The 21,593-nt window shown below is 42.3% G+C and overlaps 2 protein-coding genes across 3 annotated transcripts in view; both read right to left on the bottom strand.

Annotated features, from left to right (window-relative positions):
- Positions 1 to 5,451, bottom strand: part of MORC3 (MORC family CW-type zinc finger 3) — a 47,071-nt gene extending 41,620 nt beyond the window's left edge. For both annotated transcript variants that reach the window (XM_069472301.1, XM_069472300.1), the window contains exon 1: positions 5,373 to 5,451. In XM_069472301.1, coding sequence (XP_069328402.1) covers positions 5,373 to 5,411 — 39 coding nt within the window. In that variant the 5' untranslated portion in view covers positions 5,412 to 5,451. The remainder of the gene's footprint in view (positions 1 to 5,372) is intronic.
- A 14,164-nt stretch (positions 5,452 to 19,615) lies between these two features.
- The window catches only part of DOP1B (DOP1 leucine zipper like protein B), a 112,085-nt gene continuing 110,107 nt past the window's right edge, over positions 19,616 to 21,593 (bottom strand). Inside the window, exons 36-37 of the mRNA XM_069474961.1 lie at positions 20,706 to 20,835; positions 19,616 to 20,178 (exon numbers count right to left, since the gene is read on the bottom strand). Coding sequence (XP_069331062.1) covers positions 19,927 to 20,178; positions 20,706 to 20,835 — 382 coding nt within the window. The 3' untranslated portion in view covers positions 19,616 to 19,926. The remainder of the gene's footprint in view (positions 20,179 to 20,705; positions 20,836 to 21,593) is intronic.

Genomic DNA, 21,593 nt, shown 5'->3' on the forward strand with positions numbered 1-21,593 from the left:
ATATTTGTATGACTTTTTTCCAATTAGTCTATCTTTTGTGAGTTGATTTTTCAGTGAACCTTCAGAGGGCCAAGCGATCTTCTTGGCCTCTACTACAATGAATCTGATAACTCCATGGCTACTAAGTGACGAAGAGGCAGGTGTCATGTATGTGCAGCTTGGACATGTTACTGAAAGCTCAGCACTTGTCCATGAGGCCACATCAGAAGAACGAGGACAAGTGGTTGAAAAGAAAAGAGAAGTTTATTACTTTGCCAGCAAAGAAGGGAAAATGACAGACTCTTGTCTCAAAATCCAAATTTCCTGAACATAAGCAAAAACACGGAGCTTTTAAAGGGAGGGCCCGCAGTTCTAGGCTATAGTAGTTAACGATTCTCCCATCCAAATACTAAGCAGGCCCCAATCCTGCTTAGCTTCCGAGATCAAACAACACTCAGCTCAGGCTGGTATGGCTGTGTAGTTAAGGATTCTAATGGTCCCATCTCTAATGAAGACAAAGCCTGCGACCTCCACCCAATGTGGGAAGCCTGCCCAGTCCTCTAGACCTCCACCAGCCGACAGTTCAGCTGAACTATCTTCCGTAACACAAAGAACAAAAGACATTCCCCTGCCCCTCTGGACCACCTGCTCCTGAGACGGGGATACAGTCCGCAGTTTCCAAAAAGAGTGGGGGAAATTTTTAAGAGACAGAAAATATTTTTGCCATTTTCCCCCCAGGCCATTCCCTCTGTTACAGATACATTGGACAAAGAAATGATTCATATTCCGGGGGCTACCCAGAACAGCACACAATTTAAAACTTACAAATTGTTTATTTCTTTTATTTTCCATTTAGTATTTCCAGAAACTCAGGAAAGCAAAACTGCAGATAAAAGGAGACTACTGTAGTGAAATTCCTAGACAGAAAGAATAGCGTTTGTCAGGGGCTGGAGAAGGGAGGACAGGGGAGTTACGGTATAATGGGTATATAGAATTTTAGTTTTTCAACAGGAAAAACGTTCTGGAGATTGGTTGCCCAACAATGTGAATGTACTTAACACTACTATACTGAAATTTAAAAATGGTTAGGATGATAAATTTTACGTTATGTGTACTTTACCAAAGTAATAAACAAATAACCGAACAAACAGCAGATCAGCAAACTGAACAATGTGACGCTCCTCTCTCCCTTCTCATGCCAAGTTCCAAGAGCTAGCAGCCAGGATTATGCCATGGCAGGAGACTTGATATAGAATTCCTCCCTGGAAAACTATGATTTCTAAAAAGTTATGTTTGGTTCTTTTACAATTCTGCCTGGCCTTTCTGGATAGCACCTTACTTTTGTTATTCTCATTTTTAAAAAATTACTCTTTAAAATTTTTCAGTTTTTAAAAACATATTTATCTTATTGCCAAACACTTCCCATTCTTTAGCGTCTACCTATAGATATGGACATAGGGTGCCCCAAAAAATAGCTCCTTCCTAACTGATCACCTAACAGTGAAGCCCACCAAAGGTCAAGTAGCTGTATTCATGTATGAAAATCTCCCAGGCAGCTTTTAGCGTCTTACTAGAAAATGGGAGCAGAAGGCTAACCATCTCCAGACGTTTGGGAATGTCTAAAATTAGAAACCAAAAATAACACAGGAAAGGAAATATAAAGAAAATAGAGACAATGCAGTGAACAAAAGAAAACTTCTAAATTACTATGGTTAACATATCTAGCAATAAGAACATTTTGTCCCAAGAGATTTCAAAAAGACATTAAAAACATAAGACAGTGTTTATAACAGTTAAAAATATGGTAAAAGGTAGGAATAAAGTGGCCGGGTGCAATGTCTCATGCCTATAACCCCAGCACTTTGGGAGGCTGAGGTAGGAGTATAGCTTATGGCCAGGAGTTCAAGACCAGCCTGAACAACAGAGCGAGATGTCCATCTTTACAAAAAATAGAAAAATTAGTTGGGTGTGGTGGTGTGGACCTGTAATCCCAGCTACTCAGGAGGCTGAGGAGGAAGGGTTGTTTGAGCCCAGGAATTTGAGGTTACAGTGAGGTTTGATGATGCCACTGCACTTTAGCCTAGGCAATAGAGCAAAAAGAAAGGTAGGAGATAAAGTGGAGGAAATCGCCTACAAGTGGGGGGAAAAAAACCAGCAAGGAAAACAGCAAACAAAAGAGAATAGAAAAAATAGAGGGAAGAAGCTTGTCATATAAATAAAAACATTTTCCAGATCTTAAAAAGACATGAGTTTCCAGGTGAAGTGCCCGATACAATGCATAGACTCTATTAAAATTCTGAGAAATCATTTCTAATCTAGAATTCAAACCCAGCCAAATTATAAAGCAAGAAAGCAAGGGTAGCATTAACATATTTTCAAGAAATGACATAAATTTTTCTTCCCATGTACCCTTTTTTCCAGGAAGCTACACCTGTTTCTGGAAGGGTAGATGCTCCACCACTAACAGTAACAAAAACAGCAAATATTATCGAGCACCTACAGAATGCACAGGACTTTTGTATGTGTTTGCTGATCTAATTTTTAAAACAACCCTTTCAGGTGGGTGAGATTATTATTCCCATCATTCAGATTGGAAACTCACATACAAAGAGGTAAAATGACTTGGCCAAGGTCACATATCCAGTTATCAGTTAGGATTGGAACCTAGGTGGGCTTCAGAGCCCATGCTGTCAGTCACTAAGCTGTAATGTGTGCCAAGGGAATATATCCAGAAAGAGGAATATGTGGAATTGAGACACACAAAAAGGGGAAGGAAATTGCCAGAAAATGTTAAAAGGAAGTCCCAAATCACAGCTGAGCCAACAATGACTCCCAACGGATTCCCAACTCACAAAATATTGGGTGTGTCTGAATACATCTGGAAAAGATTTCACAGTTCTCTAGATGTTTGGATGAACTAGTAAATAGTACAGAGAAAAACTAAGCAAACAAAAAATACATCAATTATTAACTTTAGGGAAAACAAAAGTTTATACGAAAGAAAATGCAATCATAGTACACTGGTTGGCTCATTTGTGAATAAAGGTTAAGAGTAATAACAAACTGTATAGTAATTCAACCAAAAAAAGTGATATAAACATTGGAAGGATAGGAGGTCGTGAAAAGTGTGTATGTTTAGCTAAATCCACAGCAAGATTTCTAATATATCTCTCTCTCTCTCTCAACAAAAAAATGGTATAAGAATCTTACTTCATTAGATATATAGGAGTAAAAAGCAAAAATCTAAACAAGTTTTTGTCTTGTTTAGACAAAAAACTCTGCATTCCATCCTGGTATCTCCCGATCTCCTAAATGATTTTTTTAATTGCATACACTCTTTGTACCTTAAGTTTTATGACTTTCAACAAATACATAAGCTCATTAATTTTTAGACCCTCTGCTAATGCAAGTATTTGAGAGCTATACGCAAATGAATTCAGACGGCTATATTCCAATAAAATTTTATGGAAACTGAAATTTGTAGTTCACATAATTTTGTTAGGAAACATTCTTCCCTGATTTTTTTTTCATTTACAAATGCATAAATCACTCTTAGTTTGCAGGACATACAAAAACAGGTGCCAGGCTGGATTTGGCTCGTGAGCTGTAGTTTGTCCACTCCTGTCCTAAAGCAACAGCAAAGAGGCTGCAGATGGGAGATTTCTGTCAGTGAGGTTCCCAACAGTCCATATTACCCACAAAAGAAAGCCCAAGCACATGGACAGCTGCTACTCCCAGAGAGCCAGCTAACAACACTAGTTCCTAAGACTGTTTTGACTCTTATCTCTGCTCCCTTTCTCCCCTCAATATAGAGGAGCCAAAGACTATAATAAGGGATAGGGTTGGGGAAGGGAGAAGAGAATCAAGTGGCAGAAACAGTTAAGAAAGCAACTCGCTTTTCTCCACTACTGGCGTTAATTTGTCCCAGGCAGAGAGGAAAGGTGGGGGGGAGAGGGTAGGTTGAGGAGAAGGGACAGGACTTTAAATGGAATAGAGATTTTAAATTAGATGAGGCCACACTTTTTACATTTCCTGAAGCTAACTGGAAAGCATCAGCCCAGATTCACACAGGTGTTGCAAAGAATAACTAAGTGTTTAAAGCCAATGTTAAAAAAGAATAAAATTGCTCTCTATTTTCAAACTACTAAAGACTATCTCATTCAATAAACCAGTTACATAACCCAAGGACCTTTATCCAGAATACGTAAAGAACACTTAAAAACAAATAAAGATTCTCTCAAAAGAAAATAGAAAATGGGCAAAGGATATGAATAGGCAACAACAACAACAAAAAAAACTAAAAACCAAAAAAGATTAATACATGTAAAAAACACTCAACTTCACAAATAGTCAAGGAAATGCAAACAAAACCAAGTATCATTTCACACAGATCAGACTGTAAAAATGTTAAAGTCCGACAATATCAGGTGTTAGTATTAATAAGAATCTGGCTAAATAAAGGAATGAGTGTAGTCAGAAAGTAATGCACCAATTAAGTATGACCTGCACCCTTAGAGGTGTGATCACAAGCAGTCATTACCATTCGAATAACAAAACAAAAAGACACTGCCCTAGCCATTCTTTGCGAAGAGTCAGCAACCTCAAGAGAGGACTACTGTTGCATAACAATACCAACTGCTCTCACAAGGAACAAAACTTTTTTAGGATAATCAGGTGAGGAAGACACGCCCACATTTTTAGGAATTGAAATTGTCATATTACGCGACTGCTCCCTACGATTTAAGATACGTGATATGCCTGAAGGGTTTCCAAGAACTTGAAACGCACTGAAACAGACGCAAGGAAGGCGAAGAGTAGAGCTTGGTGATCTAGTGATTTGAGCCTGACGGCTTCCACTGCAAGGCAAGCCGCATAAACTAAAACAGACTCATCCTGGCCAAGCTCACGCCATGGGCAGCCGGGGAGACCAGTCCTGCAGCTAGCAGATCAAGGCCGCCGGCACTCCTGGCCCCGAAATCCTCGCTCCCTCCCCATCCTGGCCCGCAGGCAGGGAAGGGTCAGCCGTCCCGCGGCACCGGGGGCCGGAGAGCTGAACGCTGAGGCCTCGCCCTCGGACTACAGCCGCCTGGCAGCGGGGAAGGAGACAGGAGGAGGGGCCGCAGCCCCGGCCCGCCCTGAAGCCACCGGAGCAAAACAGAAACCCAACGCGGAAGCAACGGAACGCGGCCCGGCCCGCGCTACCCTAGCCCTGCCCGCCGCCGAGCCGCTCCGCCGACAGGGGCGAGATGGCGGCCCCCTCCCCGGGCCCCGCTGCGGTCCCCGCCGCCGTGCCGGGCCCACGAGTCGCCACCGCCCACTGCCAGCCCCCCCTCACTTGCCCGCCTGCCCGCCCTCCTGGGACACGGCCCGCTCCACCCCTCGCGGCTGCTCACCGCGCTGAGGCGGATCCCGCTGGGTGGCTGCGCCGCCATCTTGAGCAAGCTACAAAGCCAGGACCGGCCTCGGCTGCAACCCGACTGGGAGGTGGCGAAGCAATTGTGGGGCCCCGCGGGCCCGCCCACTTCCGGGGCGGTGCGCGCCGCGGGCCCCTCCCACTCACTTCCGCCTGCAGGCAAAGCCGAACTGGGAATGTGGGGAAGGTGAATTGCGGATCTGGTTCCCGCGGGGTACGCTGGGAGCAGGGGTAGGAGCTCGGGGGCCCTGCGGGGCTAGGGCGCATGCGTGAGGAGCAGCGGGCGCATAACCCTCGCTACAGCCCTGTGGACCTCCGGACTCCGGGGTCCCAAGGTTGAAGCCTGGCGCGAAGTGCTGTGGGGCCAAGGCAGGTGAACTCTAGGTAATTGACCTGGTAGCCTGTGAATTGCACTGAAAGTAGTTCTGCTGCCTCAGCCTCCTGAGTAGCTGGGACTACAGGTGCACACCACCACACCCGGCTAATTTTTTAAATTTTTTGTACAGATGGGGTTCTCACTATGTTGCCCAGGCTGATCTGGAACTCCTGTTCTCAAGCTATCCTCCTGCCTTAGCCACCCAAATTGCTGGGATTACAGGTATGAGCCACCACATGAGTCCTGCCCTGAAAATTATCAATCTAAATCCTAATTTTAAAAAATCAAAGTGTTTTTGCTTATGCACATTTGTTCTTGGAGCCTGGCATTGGACTAAGTGAGTAGGATGTAGAAATGAATAAGATAAGAACTGTCAAATACTGCAGGTAAAGAAAGGATTAAAAGGTTTTTTAAAATATCTATTGCGATTTTATGATTGTTAAAGTGTTACCGAAAGTTCAGCACTTGAACCAGAGGCCACATCAGAAGAATGAGGACATGTGGTTTTGGGATAAGGAAACAGAAAGTTATTACTTTCCCAGCAAATGAAGAGGTTGGCAGACTCCCATCTCAAAGTACTAATGTCCTGCTTCTGAGCAGAAGTACAGAGCTCTTAAAGCTTCCGATTAATCCCATCTTTGCTAAAACAATCTCATGACCTCTGCCCGGATTCATCCCATCTAGGGCTAAGACATCTCCTGACCTCTGCCGGGACAATTCCATTGAGCCATCTCCTGTGGCACAAAGAACAAAGGATACTCCCCTGCCCCTCCGGACCACTGGGCTGAGGGAGGGATAGAGGTTTTAGTTCTCAAAAAGGGTAAGGGGGTTTTGAAGAGACAGAAAACATTTTTACCCCTTCCCCTTTTTTTAGGCCATTTTCTCTGTTACAAAAGCAATGCATTTTCTTCGTAAAAATTCAGATAATACAGAAATATAAAACATAAGATTTACTCCAAATCCTCTTCAGATAAACAATTTGGTGCATATTACTACAGATTTACTGTATACTAAGTAGTATTCACAATATGAGACTATACCTTACATACTGCAATTTGCATTTTATCTTACATATTCTAACTTCAGGCTTGTAAGTGCTGAAACATTTTTGAATTAATAAATGAGGACATGTAAAGAAAAAAAAAACTTGTGTTCTGCTGTCACCTTTGCCACTGGACTATTGGATAAATGACATAATGTAAATCACCTAAATAAGAGTGCTATTAATACTATCTTAGAAGTAGGTTTAAACCGGGATAGAGAGGAATTTCCGAAGAACCTAAGGGTAAATGTCAACAGAAAAGAAGCCAAACTCTGCTAAATAATTTAAAGAGGTTTATTCTGAGCCAAATTTGAGGATCGTGGCCCAGAGCTATGCCCAAGAATCCTGGAGCAAGTGGACTTGCTGTGGTTGGGTTACAGTTTGGTTTTATACATTTCAGGGAGGCAGTAATTACATGTAAAGCCGTAAATCAATACCAATGCATGCCTCGGCCCGAAAAGGTGGGACATCTCAAGGTGGGAGGCCGGGGGGCTTACAGGTTACAAGTGGGTTTAAAGACTCTTTGATTTGTAATTGGTTAAAGAAACAAAGTTTTGTCTAAAGGCTTGTAATGTTTTAAGTTAAGAAAAGGAAGTCTGTTAATCTGAGACAAGCCACCAGCCATATACCCAGACTATTTTTTATGTAAATTGAGGACCTGTAGGTTTGTCTTGCATAGCTTTAGGCCTGTTAATGAGTTACAAAGGATAGCTCCAAGAAGGGAAGGGGGCATGTCTGACCTCCCTTCTCATGGCCAGTAAATGAGCTTTAGGGTATTTCTGGGGTTCCCTTTGGCCCAGAGGAGGCACATTCAATCAGCTGGAGAGGGCTTAATATTTTATTTTAGTTCACAGAAAGCATTCCAGGGAGAGACAACTCTGCAATTCCAGAGAAACAAGTGCAAAGGCCTAGAGATTTGGAAAGGGCTACTCACATTTGAGGAACTGAAATAGTAGGATTGTGATTAGGGCCTGACAGTGAAGGCAGAGAATATAGTAGGATAATGACAAATTGATGATTTAATCTGTTGCACAACAGGCTGGTATGCACAACCTGTTGTACAATAGAGTATGTCTTCAAACTTTCCTAAGGTTGAGAGGATTCTGGAAAGATGATACAGGGCATAATTAATTTTTGAGCCTCCCCAAAACACCACCACATGAATCCCTCCATAAAACACACGGAGCAATTAAAATGGCAAAACCAAATCTCATGGACAATGTCTAAGCAAACCAGGTGAAAGGTATCTTCATTAACCTCAAAATAGGAGCAGGTGGAACAAGCCATTGACAGTTACAAGACCTGTGAGGTGTCAGTGTCTGCAGGAAGAAGCAGAAGAAAGCAAAGTGATGTCTGACAGATAGGAGAAGGCCACCATAACACGTATGAGTGCGCCAATGTATAAGAGCAACAGCTGAAATGGCAGCCTTCAACAGTGGATGAGACACACAGTCTGTAGCTAGGTCGGAAGGGGCTAGAGCAATCTGGCCCACTTGGATTCTCAAAAGTAAACCAACCAGAGTGTCTTTCCAGGACAAAGCTCCACACTGAGGATAAAGTGCTGGGAAGACAACCAAACTGAGCAGCAGGGGATCAATAGAGACAGAGGAAAAAAGAAGTCTATATAAAGGTTGAGAAAAATACAAGAAACTTATTTTCACATAAAATGAGCTATAATTTTTTTTTCCTTCTCCACTGTTCCACTTGACAAGCCTTAAAAAAAAAAAAAAAAAGCTATAAAAGGATCAGGATCAACTTCCATAGAAGATGTTATATGAAAAAATAATAAGGAAGTGAACAATATAACCTACAGGCGATAAAAGCATGTCAGAAAGAAGTACACACAAAAATAAATGAAAATGATAACCCTAATTATTTCAAAACAAGCTGAAAGACATTGTAACAGAAGACATGGCTTAAAAAAAACAGCAAAAATGTTTTATGTCTCTTTAAAAGATCCCCCACTCCTATTGGAGACCTAGGACCTGCATCCCTGCCTCAGGCCGGTGGTCAGGAGGGGCAGGGGAATGTCTTTTGTTCTTTGTGCCACAGGAGATGCTTTGAGGGAATTGTCTGGGTAGGGGTCATGAAGTCGTGAGATCGTCTTAACCGAAGATGGGATGAATCCCAGTGGAGGTCATGAGATTGTCTTAGCCAAAGGGGGATTGATCAGAACTTTTAGAAGCTCTGTACTTCTGCTCAGAAGGGGGACCTTGGTATTTTGAGACTGGAGTCTGCCAACTTCCTCCTGTGGGTGAATTAATAAACTCCTCTTTCCTTCTCCTCAAACTACTCATCCTTGTTCTTCTGACTCGACCTCAGGGACAAGTACTGAACTTTTGGTAACAACATGAAGAAAATGATTCAAGATAAGAAAGACTAAATCAGAAACACTCAAAAATTAGGTGATGGAACTCATGAAAACATTGGAAATAAGAATCATCTTGGTAATGAAAACCAAATTAGAAAGAACTTCAGAGCCAATAAACACAACAGATAATGCCTTCAGGAAAATGGAAGAGGAAAATAAAATTTTAAAAAATTAAAATGACACAAAAAGAATTTGAGAGAAAGTGACAATTACAGAAGACATATATATAGTAGGAGTCCCTGAAAAACTACCAAAGCAAAGAAACAGAGCAAGTACTAAAAAGTATAATTCAATAAAACTTTCATAAAACGTGAAAAAATAATTTTTTAAACTCCGTGTTAAAAGGGCACAGTAAACATCTGGAGAAACTGACAAAAAACACCATACACCAAGGCTTACTTTGGTAAAGATTAGTGGACTTTAATTTTTTAAAAGTGCAGGCAAGGCCGGGGCGTTGGCTCACGCCTGTAATCCTAGCACTCTGGGAGGCCAAAGCGGGCAGATCATTTGAGCTCAAGAGTTCGAGACCAGCCTGAGCAAGAGCCAGACCCCTGTCTCTACTAAAAATAGAAAGAAATTATACGGACAGCTAAAAATATATATAGAAAAAATTAGCCGGGCATGGTGGCGCATGCCTGTAGTCCCAGCTACTCGGGAGGCTGAGGCAGGAGGATTGCTTGAGCCCAGGACTTTGAGGTTGCTGTGAGCTAGGCTGACGCCATGGCACTCTAGCCGGGTGAGAGTGAGAGTCTGTCTCAAAAAAAAAAAAAAGAGAGAAAAAAAAAAAGTGCAGGCAAAATGACCACATTATTTGTAAAGGAAAAAAAAAAAAACTATTATCAAAATTTGATAGCACTGTTTCAGACCGAAAGAAAAAAAATGGAATAACTTTTTTTTAATTTACTGAAGGAAAGAACACATGAGCTAAAGATTTTATAATTAGCCAAAGTGAGTTTCAAGATAAAGGCCACAAACTGTCACCAATATGCAATAACTCAGGGAAGATTGTTCCTATGATTTCGTTGTTAGGAATCTGCTAGAGAACAAACATTAGACAAACAATATGTCTGGAGATACAGTCACATAAACATGATGGTGAATTTTGAATATATACTTACATGTAGAGAGAAATGAAAATCAGGGATATAAAATATGTAATGGCTGTATGCCCTGCAATATAGAAACAACACAGCTGTAAAAATGGGGGCGCAGGGGGAGACAGAGGATGGAGAGAGACAGAAAATGTCTTTCACTTTATTCAGTACTCCTGTTGGTGGTAGTGTTGGTATTGCTGTTCTGAGCATCTTGGGCTAAAACTAATGAATAATTATGTGATGTTGTAATCTATCATTCCCAGCATCCTCAAGAACCAGGATTCTCAGTGTGGAGAAGAAATGATATGCTCTATGGATACAATATTAGAAGATCAAGTGAATACCCAGCAGTTTGGGATGTGAACTGGAGGCATCAAGGCTTACCGGGGCTTCCTGATGAAAGCAGCTGCTCGGCCACACACCTGTGATGCTCATACCAGACAAAGTCAAGTTGACTTGCAAGCTTAAAGAAAAAAAGTCCAATCTGAATTTGCTGTGAATTGGACATATCACTATGAATCCATGAGGTATTTTATCTTTTTTTTAAAAAATGTATATTTTCTAGCTCTTCACTAAAAAGGCCTAGAAACAAGGACTGACCTAGCAGCAATGAGAATACTTAGATGGTGGTCTTGAAACGCCATTTTCCGGTAGGAAAGAGCCAAGGCTTCTGAGACGGCTGATTCCAAATCTGCGCAAGAGAAGCCTGGAAACGCCGTCACTCCAGACAGCAGAGACACTATTAAAGACCACTGCCCTGTGGCTGTGTCCAATGGATTGAAAGCCAGTTTGCACAGATAGTTTTGTTAGGTTTGTCATTTGTGATTCATGAATCGGGCAGCATCTCATCCAAAACTAGAGATGGGCTCTGTTGGGCTTGGCAGACCAGTCCCTTTTTTATAAGGTAGTTTGAGTAGGAACAAGGAAACAGAAAATACAAAAAGCAGATTGGTTAACATAAGGTTACTTCAGGTTACTTTCTTTGTAATGGTTAAAGCAGAGGGGACTTCCTTATCATGCCGGCTAAAACAGACCGGTTTGGGTCAGATAAGCAACTTAGTTTCAGTTTGGTGACATAGGGTGTTAGCGTGAGTGACTCCATGTTGGTTTGGTCGGTTGAGTCTAGTGGGTAAGCTCAGTCAGAATCAATGGCTTTGCATAGACTTTAGTTAACAGGCTGAATAATGCCTCCCAAAGATATTAGATATTCCTGATCTGTGGAACCAGTGGATGTAACTGTACGTGGCAAAAAGGATTTTACGGATGTGATTAAGTACAGGATTTTGAGATGAGGAGATTATCCTGGATTCCCCAGACGGGCCCTAGATGCTGTCATTGTAAGTGTCCTAATAGAGGGAGTTCCAGGGAGGTTTGGGCCCAGAAGGCTGTTTGACCACTGAAGTAGAGACAGACTTGAATTTGCAAATGGAGACTTGAATTTGAAAATGGCCTTGAACCATGGAATGCAAGGAATGCAGCTCTAGAACCTTGAAAGACAAGGAAACTCCATTCCAGAGCCCTTAGAGTCTGCAGACAGATCAGACCCTGCAGGTACCTTGGTTGTAGCTCAGTGAAACTCATTTTGGACTTCTTGTTGCCGCCCAACCAGGTTCATTTGCCCACTGCCCAAGAGGAAGCCAACACGTTGAGTCAGCAGGGTTTACGGCAAAAAAAGAGCTTATTCTGCATAGCGCTAAGTGGAGAGACGGGAAAAATTTCTCAAATCTGCCTCCCCGATAATTTGGGAGACAGGGTTTTTAAAACCTGCTGACTGGCTGGGTTCAGAGCGGAACGGTGGGGTTGTAGCAATTGTCTTCTTTGCTGACCAGGTTCTCGGGTGGGGGTCACAAGACTAGTTGAGTTAGTTCCTCGGTATGGGTGGCTGGTCTGAGTGGGTCAGCCGTTCACTGGGATGCAGGACATGGAAGATATCTCAGAAACTACCCCTGGGTTTCAAAAAGATGATATTATCTATAATATCTATAAAGCTAAGAATCTTTATGACCTCCAGCTGTGTGGCTCCAGAGTGGCAATTACAGAGAAGCAAACGGGGACAGTGGCTAATTATTATCATTATTTTTAGCTAGGCCCTTACCACAGTTCCTGCCTTGCCCCCCTTTTTTATTAATTTATAAGGGTGGTTTCATTCTAGCTTCCAGAACCAGAAAAGAATACATTTCCGTAGTTTTGAGGTACTGAATTTGTGGTAATATGTAATAGCAGCAACAGGAATAGACAGTCCAAGCAAGTTCATGTCAAGGCAAATACATACCTGTACAAATTCTAGCCTGCCCCACGCCGTTTTTTTTGTTGTTGTTGCTGTTGAGACAGGGTTTCCCTCTATTGCCTGGGCTAGAATGCCGTGGAATCAGCCTAGCTCACAGCAACCTCAAACTCCTGGGCTTAAGTGATCCTTCTGCCTCAGCCTCCCGAGTAGCTGGGACTACAGGCGTGCGCCACCATGACCAGCCAAGTTTTTCTATATATTTTTTTAGTTGTCCAGCTAATTTCTTTCTATTTTTAGTAGAGACGGGGTCTGGCTCTTGCTCAGGCTGGTCTCAAACTCCTGAGCTCAAACGATCCACCCGCCTCGGCCTCCCAGAGTGCTGGGATTACAGGCCTGAGCCACTGCATCTGGCCCCACGCCCTTATTTTTAAACACAGTAGTAGCATACCATGGAATTAATTCTACATTCCTAAGTCTTACTCATATTGAAAAAACACAAGGCAAACTGTACAGGCTAAACTTGCACTAGGTTGGTATAAAGGGGCTTTTCCAGGAAAGTAAATGCTCTGCTTCACATCTCTGATGCTTGTATTAGATAAACTCAAGCTAACGTGGAAATCTTTGTTTTTAAAAATGCAGGATGGCTCATACCTATGATTCCAGCACCTTGGGAGGCTGAGCTGGGAGGATAGCTTGAGGCCAAGAGTTCAAGACAGACTGCGCAACATAGCAAGAATACGTCTCTACAGAAAATTTAAAAATTAGTTAGGTGTGGTGCACGTGCCTGTACTCCTAGCTACTTGGGCAACTGAGGCAGGAGGATTGCTTGAGCTCAGGAGTTTGAGGCGGCAGTGAGCTACGACTGCGCCACTGCACTCCAACCTGGGTGACAGAGCGGCACCCTATCTCTAAAAAAGAAAAAGACAAGAAAAATACATAACTATTTATTTAGTCAATCTCCTACTAGAGGACACTGAGATTGTCTCCAAAACTTTTGCTATCATCAATATAATGATTAACTTGTACATAAGTCATTTTGCACATATGCACATATATCAGATAAATTCCTGGAAATGGAATTGAAGATAGGGTTCTCATGCTTGTACAAAGGCCATTGCAACCTTGTACAAAGGCCTTTTTAACCTTACACAAGAATTACTTCTGTAACGGCATCTGCCTAGCAGTTGCCTGTCCAACCTCAGACTGGCATCACCCTTGTTATCATCTTTGTTATCTTTGTAGCCAAGAATATTTATTTCAGAACAAGTATGTAATTCTCTTCATTTTTTCCTTTAAAAATCTTTGTCTTCCTTCACCTCCCAGAATATGCACATAGTTTGCCATGGTGTACACATTCGCACTGCAATGCTCTATTCCCAAATAACTGTCTTTTTCTTTTAGAAAGCCTCTCTCTTTTTAGGTTGAGACTCCTTTTGTAGTGTTTTCTTCAACGAACCCTTATATATTTTTTTCCTCAATATTTTATTGTTGTTACCATAAGTGAGATTTCATTTATCTCGTAACTGGTTGTTTATATACGTAAAAGATACTGATGCCAAAAAAAATGATATTGGTGTGTACATGTTAGCTTTTTTCCATGTCTGACTTGATGTGTACATGTTAACTTTTTATTGGAATTGATGGCCGCTAGGGCAATCACGCTCTTCAGTTGGCCGCAAGCCCTACCCCTCCCAATAACATTAAACAACTTGTCTGTTTCCTGAAGGAATATAGCTTGTGAGCATGGATAAGACTTAGAAACACAGAGAAACTAATTGGAGGAAACATGTGGAACCATATTCCACTAAGTGCTTCTTAGCTAACACAGTCTCTGTAATATAAAACAAAAAGCTAAGCTGTGCAGCTGTGCACCGAGTCCAGGGCTTGATTGTCAGAGAGTCCAGTAAGAATTAAGGACGAGCCCTGTGAAGACAGAATGGGTGGTCTTCACAGAGATCCTTCAGGTGGGTTGGACTCGCTCTGTAATTGGGCAGTCTTGTGACCAACAGGGAAGAGAGGAAAGGCATGCCAGGAAGAGCATCCTGTGAGCAAAAGGTGGATGATCAGTGAAATAGCAGGAGCCTCAGGGACGTGATTAGGGCGATGGAAGGTCCAAGTTTGGGGCGGAAAATTCACTGTTCTCTGAGCCCCTATCTGTGTAATCCTACAAATTAATTCATTCAAAATTTGGTTTACCGCCTTTCCTTCTTCCTTCCTGCACCACCTTGGGCAGATAAATCAACCTGCACATTCTTCATTTAGTTATGGACTGGGTGCCTTTATATGCCAGATGTTAGGAACTGAAGATACAGACACTGTTTGTTCTGTAGAAGGGCTTCTGCCTCGTGGCCAGCAATGAGCAACCATGTTATTAGGTGCTTTAATATTAATAAAGCCACCCTTGTGACAGAGTCCCTCGCTGTGCCTGAGGAAGTGTGGAAAGAAGCAACTGGATCTCAAAGACTGGCCCCCATGTATTTGTTAAAGCAGCCAACACATGACTTAAGTAGGACGGTGCCAGGTGGAGGAGGAGGAGAAAATAGTACCAAGCAGATGGAATGACACATGTATGAAATGCAAAAGGTGATAAATGCTGAGTGGTTGGAGGAGGCAGAAAAGATGGAGAAGAGGTTGCCAGAAAGGAGACAGAAAGGGCCACCAGCCCCCAAAAGTCATCATCACAATGTCAACTCAGGTGACGTCCACTTCTATAGCCAAAACTTGAAGGGCAACTTTGTTCTTAATTTTCCACCTCTTACCTGCTTCTGGTTGACTTTGGGGAAAAAACCCATGAGAATAGATAGGACAGATGCTTGTGCATCAGGGAAGGGGGAGCCCAGTTGTCTCCAGATGGAGAACAATCACGCTCGTCTCCCCTGCCCTTGCTTTAGCCTGCAGTATTTCCTCTTGTTTTTAACTTTCTCCATTGTGGTAAAAGCTCCAAAACATTTACCATTTTAAGCATTTTTAAGTGTACAGTTCAGTGGTGTTCAGTACAGTCACATGGTTGTGCAACCATCCCTACCATCCAGCTCCAGAACTTTTTCATCTTCCTAAACTGAAACTTTGTACCCATTAAACAAGAACTCCCTGTTCCCCTCCCTCAGCCTCTGCCAAACACCCGTGCTGTTTTCCATGAATTTGCCTATTCTGGGTACTTGGATCATACAGTACTTGTCCTTTAATGTCTGGTTTATTTCACTTAGCATAATGTCTTTAAGGTTCATTCATCCATGTTGTAGCACATGTTAGAATTTCCTTTCTTTTTAAGGCTGAATAATATTCCATTGTATGGATAGATCAAATTTTGTGTATAATATCCATCAATGGAAATTTGAGTTATTTCCACCTTTTGGCTATTGTGAATAATGCTGCTGTGAACGTCAGTGTCCAAATGTATCTTCAAGACCCTACTTTCAATTCTTTTGAGTATATATATACACCCAGAAGTGGGATTGTTGAATCATATGGTAATTATATGCTTAATTTTTTTTTAGGAACTACCATACTGTATTTGTTTTTGTTGTTGTTTGTTTTTCTGAGACAGGGTCTTGCTCTGTCACCTGGGTTAGAATGCAGTGGTGTCATCATAGCTCACTGCAACCTCAAACTCCTGGGGTTGAGTGATCCTCCTGCCTCAGCCTCCTGAGTAGCTGGGTCTATAGGTGTGTGCCACGACACCCAGGTAATTTTTCTATTTTTTGTAGACACAGGGTCTCACTCTTGTTCAGGCTGGTCTTGAACTCCTGGTCTCAAGCAGTCTTTCCACCTCAGCCTCCTAAAGTGCTAGGATTACAGCCATGAGCCACTGTGCCTGGCCTGGAACTGCCATACTGTATTTTAAAGTCTATTTTCTTTCTCCCTTGGTTCAAAGATGGGCTTAGTCATTTTGGACAAGGAACCCCTGGGAAAGAGCTACTAGTATGGGATTAGCAGCCAAACCAGCTTCAGCCCGGCTGGCCTCCTCCCTTGTTTCCCTGAGAGCCAGCAATGCGTGTTAGCGCATTGCTCGAAAAACTAGTGTTTCTCCAAGAGTGGTCTAGGAAGCACCAGCATCAGGAGTAACTTGTTACATATGCAGATTTGTGAACGTCACCCCATCCACCGATTCAGACTCCCTGGAGAGGAGGCTGGACATTCTGGGCCTTCACAAGTTCCCCAGGTGATTCTTATGCACACACAGTGCAAAAGCCACTGCTAAGCAAAGCTGCTTTGCTGGACTATAACTGCACTCATCAGATTTGGAGCCAGTGGATGCTCATAAGCATTCTGAAAAACGCTTGAAGGAGTTATCTTCACTCAACTTTGAGTCAGCACAATGTCTGATTAAAGGTGACTGAACTCATGGTATGGGATGAGAATTCTACAATTTACCAGGTATTTCGGCATGATCGTTCATGTGATACTAATATCTTACATTGATTCTAAGAAGGTCCAGTTTCACCTTAGTGAAGAATGGGTGATCTCCTTGGCTGGCCCATGTCCTGGTCCTAATCCTATCCTCTTCCATGATGGTGTTGGTTCTGCACGTTCATTGGTCTTGTGTGTCCTACTGAATTGCAAATACTTCTTGGTGGAAGGCATTCTGTTACATCAGAGCATTTAAAACCAATGGCACAGAATTCTGTCTGGTTTCGCTGGTAGTTGTTCAAAACATTTAAGGACAATCTTTATCAGCTATTTCCATGATTCTAGCTATTTCTACTCCTAATTTTCAAGTGGGCATAATGGACAAATACTGGGAAATAAGGCTTGCTCTCTTTTTTAAAAAAAATTTTTAAAAATTTAATTGAGTCTCATGCTCTATAGGCTGAGTTATCTTGGTTTGCTGTCCTTTAAAACACTCTTCATCAAACCTTGAAAATGAGGAACTACCTCTCTGTGTGGCCTCCTCTGTGCAGTGGCCCTAGAAGGAGCTGGTTTTGCAGGAAGTCATAACTGGGTGGGGCAGTGTCAGAAACTGTCTCTTCCACACAGGACTAAACAGAAGCTGCTGTCTAGTTTCAGTTTCATTTCTCGGCACTGGGGTTGAGAAAGTAAGGCCGGCCTGAGTTTCGATTCCTGGCTCTGCCTCTCAGCCTCAGTTCCGCTGGCTTTGTAGAATGGGGTGAATAAGGGCATGGGAAGCACGGAGCACCGTGCCCGGCCCCTGGGGTAGGGACTCACACCCGAGGGCTGCACTCCCACAAACTCTTTGCCCTGTTAGAACAGCCAGTCTGTTCTGTTTGCTGTGGTTGCCCCTGGCAAACACCATTCCTCCCAAAACACTGCCTCTACACCCTCAGTGCAGTGACCCTTTGGTCGTTGGGCCACATATGATGCCATTGGTAGGATTTGAGCTAGAGCAGCTGTCTTTAAAGTGGGGTGCAGAAGCTCATCCCTTAGAGATAAGGAGGAAATATCAGAAGTGCTAATTTTGTTTGTCTTCATACTTTTCTTATTTTTTGAGACAAGGTCTCACTGTGTTGCCCAGGCTGGGGTGTGGTGGTGCCATCATCATAACTCACTGTAGCCCTGAACTCCTGACCTCAAGCGATCCTCCTGCCTCAGCCTCCCAATGTGCTAGGATTACAGGCATGAGCCACCACACCCAACCCTGTCCTCATATTTTTAAAATCTTCATTTGCTGTTTTATAAAATATGCAATAGGCTGGGCCCAGTGGCTCTGTTCCTTTTATTCCTTTCTAGTTTTTGTAGTGAGAGCCCATCTCAACAATAACAAAAATACACAATACATGTTGGTACTCTAGTAAATTAATGTAACACATAAGCTTATAGATATGGGGGTTAGGGACATGCTTAATTTTTAGTGGTGGGTACATGATCAAAACTGTTTAGAGATCACAGGGGCGGCAGAGCTGGCTAGCTGCTACCACCCTAAAAGGTAGTTACCGTCAATATTCCCACCTTAAAAATGGGAAAACTGAGGGACAGCGATTTTGTCCAGGCTAGTATGCAGGTAAGCTGAGAGGTAAACCCAGAGCCTTTACCCTCAACTACAAGGCTGTGTACCTTACCAATAGAACAGTCTGCATCATCTGGCCTGGACAGCGTAATGCATGGTGCTCTAGTGGCTGAAGAGGGGACGGGAGACAGGCAGGTCTGGAATGGGAACCACACTCACTGGTGGAGAGTTAAAGCGCCCACAGCGGGGAAAGGGCTCTAGGCCAGGATGAAGCTGACAAAAGACAAACAGGCTTGGGAAAGAGTGGGATGAGATGCTGCCAAGCCAGAGAATTCTGTGCCTAGGAAAGGATTATTCTAATGTACAGCTTTGTCTGCAAAGTGGTAGAGAGATCCCAGGAAGGAAAGAACAGAAGGGAAGAAGTCCGAAGGGGAGCATCCCTGACGGTAGTTTCGGGCATTGAAGGTTCCAGGGCTACACTGATTTACAGTAAATAGAAAGTGCCTGGGGCTGGGCATAGTGGCTCACGCCTGTAATCCTAGCACTCTGGGAGGCCGAGGCCGGTGGATCATTTGAGCTCAGGAGTTCGAGACCAGCCTGAGCAAGAGCCAGACCCCGTCTCTACTAAAAATAGAAAGAAATTATATGGACAACTAAAAATATATAGAAAAACTTAGCCGGGCATGGTGGTGCGTGCCTGTAGTCCCAGCTACTCAGGAGGCTGATGCAGAAGGATTGCTTGAGGCCAGGAGTTTGAGGTTGCTGTGAGCTAGGCTGATGCCATGGCACTGTAGCCCGGGCAACAGAGTGAGCCTCTGTCTCAAAAAAAAAAAACAAAAAAAAAAAACAACAAAAAACAAAAACAAAAAAGAAAGAAGAAAGTGCTTGGAAGGTACATTGGGTACATAACTAAGGTTACAGCTGTCAGAATTTTAAAAGTATGTACTTCTTGTATAGTTAAAGTGTAAACATGTGATTTTAATGGGCAAGGGTTAAATATGTTGAAATTATCTTCGAGTGCTCATCTCTGCTGAATAGGTAAGGGGAAATTATTATTCTCAGAAAACAATGTATTTTAATTTTAAAATGCAATACTGAAATAAATGCTGTAAAGGACATTTGTGTGAAAGGTTAAAAATAATATTTTTTTAATAAGTTTAAACCTTTAGAGAGATATACCGACAAAGACCCATATATCTGCCTCAGTGACAACAAAAAAACCTGACTTCTTCATTCTTTTCATACTCTACTTCATATTATAAATTTTGTGCTACTGTTAGATGATACATTAACTTTATTTTCATTACATAAATTGAGCAAGAAACAGAGAATCAGATCCAAATATATTACAAGGCATTTAGGGAGGTGTGTTTTGTTGCTGAACAGAAAATTATCTGAAATCTTTCAAAATTGAAATCAATGTGTTTAAAAGCACTATCCTGGCTCCTTTCTTGTTTGGAATATATCCTGATTTTCATTCAAGTACCTATATATGAATTAAACAAATTCTCTCATAGGGTTAACATTCCGGATATTCCAAAAAATCATATTCGACACATTCTTCCAGTTGTTTTAAGACCCTTAAGCTCTCTGTGGCAGGAAACTCCAACCATGGAGCACCTGAGGTATCAGCAGACAGCTGCCTTTGGGCTTTAAAAGCACAGTTTAGAGTCATGAAGAATGGCATCAGCTGCCTAATGCTGGAAACAGAATGTTGGCGTAGAAGAGGGAATTCACTCTTCACGGTGATCTCATCAGAGCCGTTGATTTCCTGCAAAATGAAAAACAAACAAAAACCACACACACAAAAAAACATAAAAATGATACGGCTTTACTAGGGGTTGGAGATGCCCGTGAAACACAGGCATGCAGCAAACCTGAGATAAGTTCTTTATGAAAATTCATTATCAGCACTAATGACTCAAATTCTAGGTGTTCAATTACCATTTTCCATCAGGGTCTCACGCTGAGCCCAACCTGACCCTTGTCATTCTTCCCAGCAAGCTCTCCCTCTTCTTGGACTCTAAGTAACAGAGGAACATGGGGAGTAAAACGACCTCTACATGACTGTGTTAGCCAGGAAGATTTACGTCTTAGCAACTGGGATGACCAAGTGGTGTCTGTGTGACATACAAGCAAATAAAGATGGAATTTATAACCATATCAAGTTTTAAAACTAAGATATTGTGAAAATTATTTGACATCATTAAAATCAAGTGGCACAAGAAGTCCTTTGTTCCCTGATGAGCCCTCTTCCCCTTTGCCATGAATATAATTTTTAACAAGGAAAACATTTACCCCATATTTTAATTTTAGAAGTTCTAGAATCCTGACAGTGTGAGGTTTGCATTCTTGGTGATTCTCCTCTAGATCTGACAAGAAGGCAGGATCTTCTGTGTCCACTTCTGGAACAAATGCCCATCTATAACTGGGGGAACAAACACAAGGTCAGGCATGCTGGCTCAGACCCCTTTAACAATTTTAAAAACAGTTTTATTAAGATATAATTTACATACCAAACCCATTTGAGATGTACTATGGCTTTTATTATATTCATAGAGTTGTATAGCTATCACGACAAGCAATTTTAGAGTATTTCATTATCCCAGAAAGAAACCCTGCACCCCTCAGCCACCATCCCTCAATCCCCTACACCACCCCCGACCCCATGCCACCACTAATCTGTACTCTGTTTCTATAGATTTTCTCATTCTGGACGTTCCATATGAATGGAGTCAGACAGTATGTGTTCCTTTTGTGTCTGGCTGCTTTCACTGAGTGTAATATTTTCAAGGTTCATCCATGTTCTAGCGTGTATCAGTACCTCCTTTGTTTTTATTGCTGAATAATATTCCGTTGTATGGATATGGATATACCACGTTATTTTATCCATTCATCAGTTGATGGCCACTTGGGTTGTCTCCACTTTTTGCCTATTATAAATAATGTTGCTATGCACACTTGTATATATCAGCACCCATTTTTTAAAAATAGACTTTCTTTTGTGGAGCAGTTTTAGGTTCACAGCAAAGTTGAGCAGAAAGTACAGAGGTTGCCATATATATATGGCCCATCCCCCACACATACAACTTCCACCACTGTCACCCACTGTCAACATCCTGTACCAGAGCAGTGCATTTGTTCTTTATTTTTTTTTTTTTTGAGACAGAGTCTCACTCTGTTACC

Source organism: Eulemur rufifrons, chromosome 7, assembly GCF_041146395.1.
Source record: "Eulemur rufifrons isolate Redbay chromosome 7, OSU_ERuf_1, whole genome shotgun sequence".
In the NCBI taxonomy this organism is placed as follows: domain Eukaryota; kingdom Metazoa; phylum Chordata; class Mammalia; order Primates; family Lemuridae; genus Eulemur; species Eulemur rufifrons.